Raw genomic sequence first — 10,564 nt, 5'->3', positions numbered from 1 at the left:
CAAAAAGAAAGAAAGTTAGGGAGGGAGAGTGGGAGAAGAAAAGATAAAAACACATACCCATGAATATAAGCATCCCGAGGGAATCAGGTCTTCTGCACTCTTACACTCTAAGGTTCAAAGAACGAGGCCAATTGCTAAGTGCCCACTGCTAGGCCAGAAAAGCACTTGGGCTCGCCTTGGCGTACCTGGGGAAGGCAGACAGATGTGACCAGCGGCGTCTCCTCCAGGCTGGGGCATCTTGTTTCTAATTTACTGAGAAATTGAAACCTTCATAACAGAAAGATGGCAGCCCAAGCTCATGGGAAGCTCAGCCGTAGCACGTACACTGAATCAGCATTATTCGAACACTGCGCGTCGATACGAAGACTGGGACTGTCTCCATCTTCTCCACGCACTGGAGAGGTATGCAGTGTCCTGCATACTGGAGACAGTCACTGAAGGACCACACCCGCTGTGTGTGCTAAACTGAGAGCTGTCCATATGTAGGTGAGGGGGGGGCACACGGGTGCTACCATCAGTCATTGAAGCCATCTTCCGACGGTGACTGTGACAACCAGAGGGGGCCTCTATTAAGTTTTACTGGTCATCAAGTGGGGAAACCCCTCTCTCTGGGGTGCAGACTTTCCTGAGAACCATCCCTGCCCTCAGGGTGCCGTGGGCTCCTGGCCTAGGGACTGCTAACAGCAGGCCAAGCCTGCTGAGGTCTAGGCTGCCAGGCTGGAAGGAGCTGGACTCCTGCTGGCGTGGGGGTAGAGACCAGTGTTTGCTCACAACACACCGTTGGTAAGGAATTATTTTTTCCTTCTCAAGCTTACCCTGGAGTCTTTCCAAAACAGGAGAGTCATGCACAGGGAACAGTCCACGGAACGAGAGGGGAAATGGCAGGGAGATGAAGCATCACTAAGCATCTCTAGAAGGTGCCAAAGAGAAGCCTGGAAGAGGCCAAGTCCTGCCAGGGAGGGGCACCCAGGCCGGATGACTGCGCCTAGCACCTTCCCTCCTGCCTGCTCGCTTCCTCCAGAATCACTGTTCTGTGAAAGTAACTTCGGACCAAAGATGACTGGCCCCACTCCTGGGCAGAGACCTGGGCTCAAGGACTGAGAGAGCCTCCCCACCGCACACTCACGCACGCATGCACACACGAGCATGTCCTCACAGATGCAACAAGACAAACACTTCAAGGACTGGCTTTTATTCTTTCCTCATTCAGCTCTGTGCAGAACATTCCAGCAGGCACAGAGGAAAAATAATTGCATTTTTAAAGCTCAATCTGCCCCCAAAATCTATATTACATGAAATCATGCCATGACCCTTTCTAAAAAGGAAAGCACTGGAGATGAATTTAAGGCCAGAGCTGAACATGAACCTGAAAACAGCACGAGCTAGGCTTTGCAGAAGGCTGGGGTGACCCGTGAGGTTGGAAATATTCAAGTCCTATGAAGTTTCTGAAGGAAAGCTGGGGTACACAGTCAGTGACTCTCAATTTCCTGCTTGATCTCGGAGATGTACGGATGGTCCTTGCCGTGAGCTACTTCCATGATGGCAATGGCCTAGAAGATAGCAAGACAAGGGACAGCTGAACCCAACCCAGGCTCCTGGCCCACTGCACCCAGTTCAGCACGAGGCCAGGCTGCACGTCAGCACTTCAAGACACAGCACGCAAGCCGCCTCTCACGGCCTCCTCCTCACCCCGCAGATACCCAGGAGAAGACCCAGAGGGCCTCACCTCACACCATGCCTTGAACCCACCATTCTAGACATTTTAGACTCACTGATGTTTTCCGGTGGTGACCTAACTGGGTGTTCTTCCCTGACGTCACCGAGACAATGGACATGACACCAATAGACACTCACACAACTTACACGTCACCTTAGCCAGACCCTGATTCTTCAATCTGGGATGTGGGGTGTGACCCCATTTCCCTAAGTACTCCACAGACGCTTTGGGAAATGTGGGGGACTGGGCAGACCAACTCCGAAGTCACACTGCACTGTCAACATCCATGTAAAACAAAGGGAGGATGACCTCTCAGGAGGATGACTCCTCCTCAGGAGGATGAGCTTCCAGAAGGGGCTCTCCACAGGGACAGCAGGGCTGGGGTGACTGCTCAGAAAGTAAAGTGTTGTCTCAGGCCCAGACCTGAGTCCCAGGCCCAGACCCACAGAAGGAAGCTGAGCATGGTGGGCGGCCCAAGCTGGTACTGGTGATGGAGGATCCTGGGAACTCAATGGCAGAGCAGCCTACCCTAACCTGTGACCTCCAAGTCACTGAGAAACTCTGCCAACAATGTGGACTATCTTGAGGGACAACCTGAGGTTGTCTTCTATTTATAAGTACACCTGTACATGTGCACGCACGCGCGCGCGCGCGCGCGCACACACACACACACACACACACACACACACACACACACAGACGGATGGACGGACGGATGGACGGCACATGCTTGGGGTCCCTGGGCCTTCTGCACAAGTGTTTTATCCCAGCTCGGCTGGCGAGGGTAAAGCTTCCAGCTTCAGGGATCCTACTTGAAGGACCACCGTGCACCCTGGACTCCTCAGGTGGCCCCCTTGGGCCTTCCCCATCAAGAAACTCTACCTCACTGCTCTAAGAGCAGCCCACGTGTGACTGGCTTCCATGAATGGAGACAGCAGTTAAGTTCATTTCAGAGTTTGCCCACGCAACATCCTAACCCTGAGTGACTCTCTAGACCCAGCCCTCTGACTCCAGACCAGGCATTGGGTTCTCAGTCCTAAGGTGCAGGCAGGTGGAGAACTCTCCCCCGCTCCCAGCTCAGCCCCCTTGCTGTGTGATGCCTATCCTGAAGGGCTGGTTAGACCAAGCGCAGGCTTCACATCGTACCCCGCCTCCATCTGCTGAAACCACCCCAGAAGGCCATGGCCAGAGGGTAGTCTACAGCGGGTCGCCCTCCTCAACCCCTGTGGCCACCGGCCTCCCCTGGCACTGGGGCACATGTGAGTGCAAAGCGGACCTCACTGCCGGCACGCCCCAGCCTCGAGCCCGAAACGCACCTTCTTCAGGGCTCTCTCTCCAGCAGCCTTGTTCTCCAGGCCCATGTACAGTCTTCCCAGCTTCAGCCACATGGAGGCCACGTTGAGGGAGTACACGGGGTAGTGCTTACTGGAAAGAGACAGCACGTCACCACATCAGAGGCTGCCCAGCTCTCTACAGCAGCAGCAAGGCTTCCCCGGAGTCCACCAGGTCCCGGGCCGAGGGTGGGGATGGGCTAGCATGTACCACCAGAGACACTGGAAGTGCTCTGCAGTTGGCGTTCGGGTGAAGCTACATCAAAACTGTTGGGGAAATCTTACCACGAGGTGTGCAAACACACACCCAGCCCAGATTTTTCTATTTCAGCTACACTCAGAGCAAGGCACTGGGGAACTGTCAAAGCAAGTACTGCTTTCACAGGGGCAGCAACCAGGCCTCTCCCCCCGCCCCCCATCAAACCAGAGAGGTCACACACACACATGCACACTCACACACATGTGCATAAACACATTGTATCTGAAGAGCCCAACTGCCTGCTGTACCCTAAGCCTTCAGAAGCCAGAACACCTCTGATTACTTTGTCTCTCTCTGCTCTCTAGCAGGGGACCGTGTGTCCGGGTCAGGTGTTCTCTCTGGTTTGAACTCAGGTCTGCTTGATGGAGTATGCTTAAAAGCGAGCCATTTCCCTGGGAATGGAGCCCAGGATATAGCTGTGGGTGAGTGTCTGAGCAAATATGGAAGATGTACTTATTACAGGCAGTCTGCTCATTTCTGTCCATGCTGATTGTCTGTCCTGAAGGCTGACTTCCCAGGCAGGAGGCAGCAAGCTGCCTAAGAAGCCTTGAGTCTGTAGTCCACCCACCCCTAACCCCCTGAAGCTGAGGAAGGGGCCAATGGCTACTGAGCTGGGATGCTGTCTGCCTGTGCCCCTCTCTCAGGGGAAGGTTAGAGACCAGAGAACTTCCTCATCACCCCAGGAGCAGGGGAAAGGTCAGAGATCTCCCATTTAGCTCAGGCCAGGAGCATGTTTTAAGAGCTGTCTTCCTCGCTGGCTCCCCCTGCTGGCAATCGAGGGTACAGTGGGTGAGTGGATGGCAGAGATCTGGGGGACAAGTTTCCAGGCCTCAGTCTTAGAGCCAGGGCTTCTCAGGCTCACCAGGATTACCCAGCATATTCTGGGGGAAGAAGAGTTCCAGTCTAATGCCTACACTGTTCACAGCAGATTCCCAAAATGCCTAATGTACAGGCTGTGGGGGGCTCTGCCATGATAGGGCCTCAGGCTTAGAGTGGCTGGCCAGAGGCAGCCAGCTAGCTTCCTGTCCCCCACACTGATGTCTGCTAACCCTCTAGGGTGGGCCATTTCTCAAAGTCATCATCACTACAGGCTGGAATCCCATCTTGTTTTATTTGACTCTGAGAAGACACCAGGAACCACGGCCAGCCCACTGATCCCGGAGGTCCGTGAGATGCCACTGGCAGAAGCGGATGGTGTGTATGAGTAGTGGTGGGAAGCAGGCTTCTGAGACGCCCCCCACCCCCATACACACACACACACACACACACACACACACACACACACTCTTCCACCTACCAAGTCACAAGTACCATTTAACACAGAAGAGGTTGGTGGGCACAGATGCAAACTACTGGCCTTCCAACTCTAGCCTGAGTGAACTTCTGTGGGTAACCTGTGCTACTCTGCCTCCTGAGGGAGCTCCTTGGAAGGATGAAGGAGCTGGCTCAGTGGGGCTGAGCCTTGGACCTACACCCAGATGTGGGTACCAAGAAGCAGTACCTATTCTGGGCCGGAGTCCTCCAACACAGGGCATGAAGGACTACACAACCACCATGCTCATTCCGAGCCTCCTAGTTCCACTCAGCACTCACCTGTAGGGCTTGATGATCTTCTGGCCGTATCTCAAGGCTCCTTCCCAGTCCTGCATGTACAGGCAGACGCCCATGGCCTGGTACATCATGTGTAACATGTACACATTGCTGTCCTCAAATACGGAGCTCATCTTCTCCTGGCTAAGCTCGCAGATCTCCAGCAGTTCACTAGGGGGTGCTGAAGGTCAAGGAAATGACCGCATCCCAGGCGGGGCGGGGCATCCCAGGTGAACAGGGCTTCCCAGGCAGGGCGGGGCATCCCAGGTGAGGCGGGGCATCCCAGGTAGGGCGGGGCATCCCAGGTGGGCAGGGCATCCCAGGCAGGGCGGGGCATCCCAGGTGGGCCAGGCAGTATTATTTCTTCCCCCTCCACCCACCCCTCACTTCTGGGAAGAGTAAAGTACAGAATGGCAAACAGAATGAAAGGGAATTGCAATTTCCTTGCAGAAACTAGGGAAACCCCTTATTTGTGAAGCCAGTGCTAGCCTCAGCACAGACCCACAGTGAGGATGGAGCCCGCCATCTTCAGTGAAATTCCAATCTCACCCAGGCTGTGAACCTGGGCACCTCAGTGTCTCCCGGGGGAGCATTTTAGGAAGCTGTGCCCCACAGAAGCATTTCCCATGCACAGGAAAGGACCCCACAACCCTGCCTCTCAAGAGGTTTCTAATGTTAGGAAACAATGTATCTCACGGGCCTAGTGGTTCATGTCGCCACCCAGGCTGATTAGGAGACCAAGGAGAAGTACAGGTTCAAAGCCCCCCTGGGCTGTGAAAGGCCTTCTTTGTCAGCCTAGACCACACCATGAAAACATGTCTCAAAACTTGAAAACAGACTGTGGGCAACACTTGAGTTACTGGCCAGCCCACCATCTTCCTGCATGGTTCTCAAGAAACCACTTTAAAAAAAACCCAAAAACCAAGAGGGAAGGGCTGGAGACAGAGCTCAGAGACAGCATATACAACATATAAACCCTGATATAGGGGTAAGAAAGAATGGAGGGAAGAAGAGGGGACGGGGAGAAAGGAGAGGTTTTAAACTCTGTCCTCTGAGATGCAAAGTCCAGCTCTTTTCAAATCCCGAGAACACAGTGCAGTGCTGTGGGAGAACACGGACTCTGGTGATCCAAACCCTGAATCTGCTACCACCAACAGTGTCCCTCTGTCCATGAAGCTCTTCCCTCATCTCTAGGTGGTAATGGCGGCTGTCAGTGTCCCTGTGACTGGGGCTGAGCAAGTCTCCCAGCGCTGTGCCTACCTGAACTACAGCATCAACACACACGGCTCCCCCAGGGGTAGCTTCCCCACGCGGCATGCCTAACCACTGTGGTGTAGTGAGGACAGTGCCCTGGACGTCAGGCAGAGCTGACACTGCTATGACGGCCATCTATCTTCCCATAGACACGCACAGGAGACCTTCTTCCTTCCATATTCAAACCCCTACTCCCAACTCTCCTCCTCCTCCCTTTTCCCAGCTTCCCACCACCCCCTGCCAGCCAGAGATGGTAGTATGCCCAGACGGGACACACAGAAAGGTTATATTTGTAGTGCTTGGCTCTTCGGAATTCCTCAATGACGTTGCGGGCGTATCTGACCATGTCTCGGATGGCTTCCGCCTGTGGTGGACTGCTGAGCTTCCGGATTTCCACCTTGGCCTTGTCCTGAGGAGGATGTCCCCAGAGTGAGGAGTGTCCCCTCCAGGGCAAACTGCTCAAATCATACCTGTGTTCCCACCCAGAGGCCGAGGCTCTCGTATCCGGGTCTAAAAGAAACCCCACACTCTGTTCCTTTTTTACAAAACCATAAAACTGGCTTTCTGGCCAGTCCTCCCGAGGCTGGATCCCAAGTGTGTTTTCTGTGGGTGGAGGTCAGTGTTTGCCCATCTATAAGTCAGGAGAGACCAGTGACCAGGCCTGGCCCTGAAAATCCACAATGTGGGCCGTGTAGAACCTGGAGACAAGTTAAAAAAGCCTGGGCCTGACTGTGTGTGTCTATCCATGTAGAGGCCAATGCTGTGGAATAATGCTTTTGTACACTGGTTTAATAAAACGTTGATTGGCCAGCAGCCAGGCAGGAAGTATAGGCAGGATAAGCAGATAAGGAGAATTCTGGGAAGAGGAAGGCTGAGTCAGGAGACACCAGCCCTCTGTCCAGGGAGCAGCATGTAATGGCACACAGGTAAAGCCACGGAACACGTGGCGACATACAGATTAACAGAAATGGGCTGAGTTTAAGTGTAAGAGCTCTAGTCAGTGTAAGCCTGAGCTAATGGCTGAGCAGTTTTAATTAATATAAGCCTCTGTGTGTTTACTTGGGTCTGAGCGGTTGCGGACCGGGTGGGACACAGGAAAACTTTCAGTTACAGGCCAGAGGTCAACTTTAGATGTCACCTTGTTTTTGCTTTTGCTGAGCATGGGGGGTGGGGTGGGGGCATGCCTTGGCACAAGGGGTCAGAGGGGGGTCTCACGTGCCCTGCTCTCTCACTCTCCACCTTATTCCCTTCAGATGGGGTCCCTCACTGCACCTGAAGCCAGGCTGGCAAGCACCAAGTGCCAACAATCTGACGTCTGTGCTACCTACACACACACCCTCCGGCGCTGGGGTTACAGGCACACACAGCAACATGTGCCTTTTTATATGTGCTACTATTTGAACTCAGGTCCTCATGTTTCCCCCGAGGTAATCACAGAAGCCCCCACTTTGCTTTTTGAGGCAGGGTCTTTCACTGGCCTGGAGCTCATCAAGCAGGGAGGCTGGACTTTAGTGGTCCACCTGTCTCTGCTCCTACCTCTCCTCGGCCCTAGGGCAGGGATTCTAAGTTCACCTCATCTCATCAGTCTTTATGATGTGCACTGTGGGAACTGAGTTCAGGTCTTTGTTTGCGGAGGCAGCGCTTTGCTGAGGGCCATCTTGGAACAGAAATCCAGTAGATCCTTCTCCCACCTGCCCAGCGGACTGCGGATGTTTCTCCAGCTGAACAGCAGATCTGAGTAGAGCCTGTCTACCTGGACTCCCTCTGCCTGTCTTTGTTACCCAGGTTAAAAGGGTCAAAATACCCAGTGTGTGGGGAAGGGCTAGAGCAGGCTCACGGCAGGGACCCTGGCACCAGTGTGCACCCTTCTCTTCCTCCCCATCAGTGAACTGACCTTGTCCTTGGTGGTACACTCTCGGCACTCACAGGTAAAGAAGTAGGAGTCTCTCAGCCGGTCGTTCCTGTCTTCCGTTGGATACAGCAGGTCAATATAGCTGGTAAACACCTAGGGTATGAGAGGCTGGAGGTCTGCGATAGGGAACACAATTCTTACCACTCTTGTGGCTTTGCACACCTCTGAGGTGGGGTTATAGGGAGAGAAAGCAAGCAAGTAAACACTGCTTACTCTAACACTGGATCTCTTTAGAGGCTGTGGAACTGTGTCCATCTCCTTGTGGTGTCAAGAAGGTCTGTAGGCTCAGTCCCTAAACCAGAAGCTAAGAGATGGAAGGACCCTTCACTTTCCCTCACCAAACATCAGGCCAAGGACCTGCCCTGGGCTCAGGGCCAGGAGCAGGGGCCTCAGGACTCACCCCCTTTATATCCTAACGTGGGATGGCTCCATGCTCTCACTGATGTCTCTGCTGGGCATGTGCAGGGGAGAACAAAGGCTTACCCACCAGGTCTGTTCACTTTTCCTCCTGACATCATGTAATAGACCAAGAGCTGGGGGGCGGGGTGCTCTGAGTAGCCCCCAGGGCAGTGTGGCAAATATGGCTTCCAGGATGTAAGTGGCCGTGGCCTCACTCAGCAGCAGCTGTGACCCTGATGGCCAGGGAACATGGAAGGGTTCCTTCATTCTCCTGGCCTTGCCTGTTACAGAACAGTCTGGAACTAAGATTTGAAGCCTACAGAGAAGGTCATCCCTTCTGGGTATGCCTGACCTTTTGACATTGCAACAGGATGTTATTCATATAGCTCATGCCTGAGAACATACGATCAAGTTTTTTAAAAAAAAAAAATCACAAAGATTTGATAATATTTTAAAGATGTTTACGAATTTGTGTTGGGGCCTTTCATAGCTCTCCTCAGTCACATGTGGCCTGCTGGGTAGTGCCATCAGCCGTTCAGAGGAACAGCAATGCTTGCATCCCACACACCCAGGCACTGTCTGGAAGTCTTCAGTGTGGCAAGCAAGGTCCATGGGCCCTGCCAGCCAGTCAGGAACAACAGCTCAGGGCTAGAGGCTGTGGCAGCCAGTGCCTCACTGGGGCGTCCCTGACTCAAGGGGCAAGCCCGGGGCATATCTTGATCTAACACCTGGAACCTGGAGGAATTGGCTCCTTTCTGTCTGAGGGAAAATAACCCCGGAAGTACCGACGTCCCCAAACTGAAGTCACCACATGAACAATCCACGATTGCATGCCAACAAAGAAGGAAAACACTAGCCAGCTCGTCCCCGCAACACCAGTGTGCTGGGCCAGGCCTGACTCCTTGACATGACTGGTAGACAGTGCAACAAACAGACTCGTCCAGAAGATGGCGACAAAGGCCACCCCAGTGGCGCCATTAGAGGTTCAGACAGCCTATCTGGGAAGACAGGCCTTAGCCTCTCAGGCCACTCTACAGCCGCCAGGGTTGGGCACTTTAGTCTGCTTCGGTTTAAAAGAGGCCGAAGGCTCATCTCCACAAACACTGAGGAACCTCACTATCCTAGCTCCAGACTTGGATTCCCACCTCACACAGGACTTAGCAAAGAGAAGGAAGGGGGCTTGAATGTCAGCTCTGAACTGAAAACCTTCCAGAGAAATCAAAGCTTTCGTCGCTTAGCCCTGATAATTCTACTTCAGTTTTTAAATATTCAGACCTGTCCCTCAAAACAGCAGTACTGGTCCAACCAAAACTGAACCTAGAAAGGGTAGTCACGCAAGGTGACCACAGCATCCGAAAGAGAAACCGTTCAGGGAATAGGGAGCATGTGGCTCGCTCTACTCTCTGCATTAAGGAATGTGGCTGATGGCACCTCCTGTCCCCAAAGTGCTTCTACTTCCCTGATCTGGGCATGCACCTGGCCACCTGAGTTCCCCTTTAAGAAAGGAACCTCAAAGATGCAACTTGGAACGGTGCCTCATCAGTATTGCTGGGCTATCTGTTCAATAATGTGATCGCTAACACTGACTGTCAACTGGACCCAGCTGGACCCACAAAATGAAAACACTCCATCATTTAGCTGCTTTGTTTGTTTGTTTGTTTGTTTTTGTTTTTTTGAGACGGTTTTTCTTTGTAGCCCTGGCTGTCCTGGAACTCACTTTGCAGATCAGGCTGGCCTCGAACTCACTGAGATCCACCTGCCTCTCCCTCCCAAGTGCAGGGATTAAAGGTGTGCGCCACCACCACCCAGCAATTTAGCTGCTTTTGTTGAGTATTCTGTCACCACAAGAAAAGCAACAAATACAGACAACCATGTTAGAGCTTTGGGAAGTATTAGGGGACAGGAAGGAGCTCGCCAGCCAATTGTCTGAAAAGAGGGAAACACGGACTGTAAAACCTTGGCTAAGAACTTAACTGAAGGGGGCTGGAGAGATGGCTCAGTAGTTAAGAGTACTTGTTCTTACAGAGGACCCAGGTTCAATCCCCAGCACCCACATGGTGCTGTAACCCCAGATCTAGGGGAATCAGCAGGCATGCACATGG

At 53.1% G+C, this 10,564-nt stretch overlaps 1 protein-coding gene across 2 annotated transcripts in view; it reads right to left on the bottom strand.

Annotated features, from left to right (window-relative positions):
- Positions 1-1,176: 1,176 nt before the first annotated feature.
- The window catches only part of Smyd2 (SET and MYND domain containing 2), a 42,467-nt gene continuing 33,079 nt past the window's right edge, over positions 1,177-10,564 (bottom strand). Inside the window, exons 8-12 of one of the 2 annotated variants that reach the window (XM_059280638.1) lie at positions 8,046-8,156; positions 6,440-6,560; positions 4,901-5,075; positions 3,034-3,142; positions 1,177-1,550 (exon numbers count right to left, since the gene is read on the bottom strand). In XM_059280638.1, the coding sequence (XP_059136621.1) occupies positions 1,470-1,550; positions 3,034-3,142; positions 4,901-5,075; positions 6,440-6,560; positions 8,046-8,156 (597 nt within the window). In that variant the 3' untranslated portion in view covers positions 1,177-1,469. The remainder of the gene's footprint in view (positions 1,551-3,033; positions 3,143-4,900; positions 5,076-6,439; positions 6,561-8,045; positions 8,157-10,564) is intronic. The other variant, XM_059280639.1, reaches the window with a different exon arrangement.

This window comes from Peromyscus eremicus, chromosome 15, assembly GCF_949786415.1.
Source record: "Peromyscus eremicus chromosome 15, PerEre_H2_v1, whole genome shotgun sequence".
Classification (NCBI taxonomy): Eukaryota; Metazoa; Chordata; class Mammalia; order Rodentia; family Cricetidae; genus Peromyscus; species Peromyscus eremicus.
Note: the sequence above shows the minus strand (reverse complement) of the source record. Positions and strands in the feature narration are given on the sequence as shown.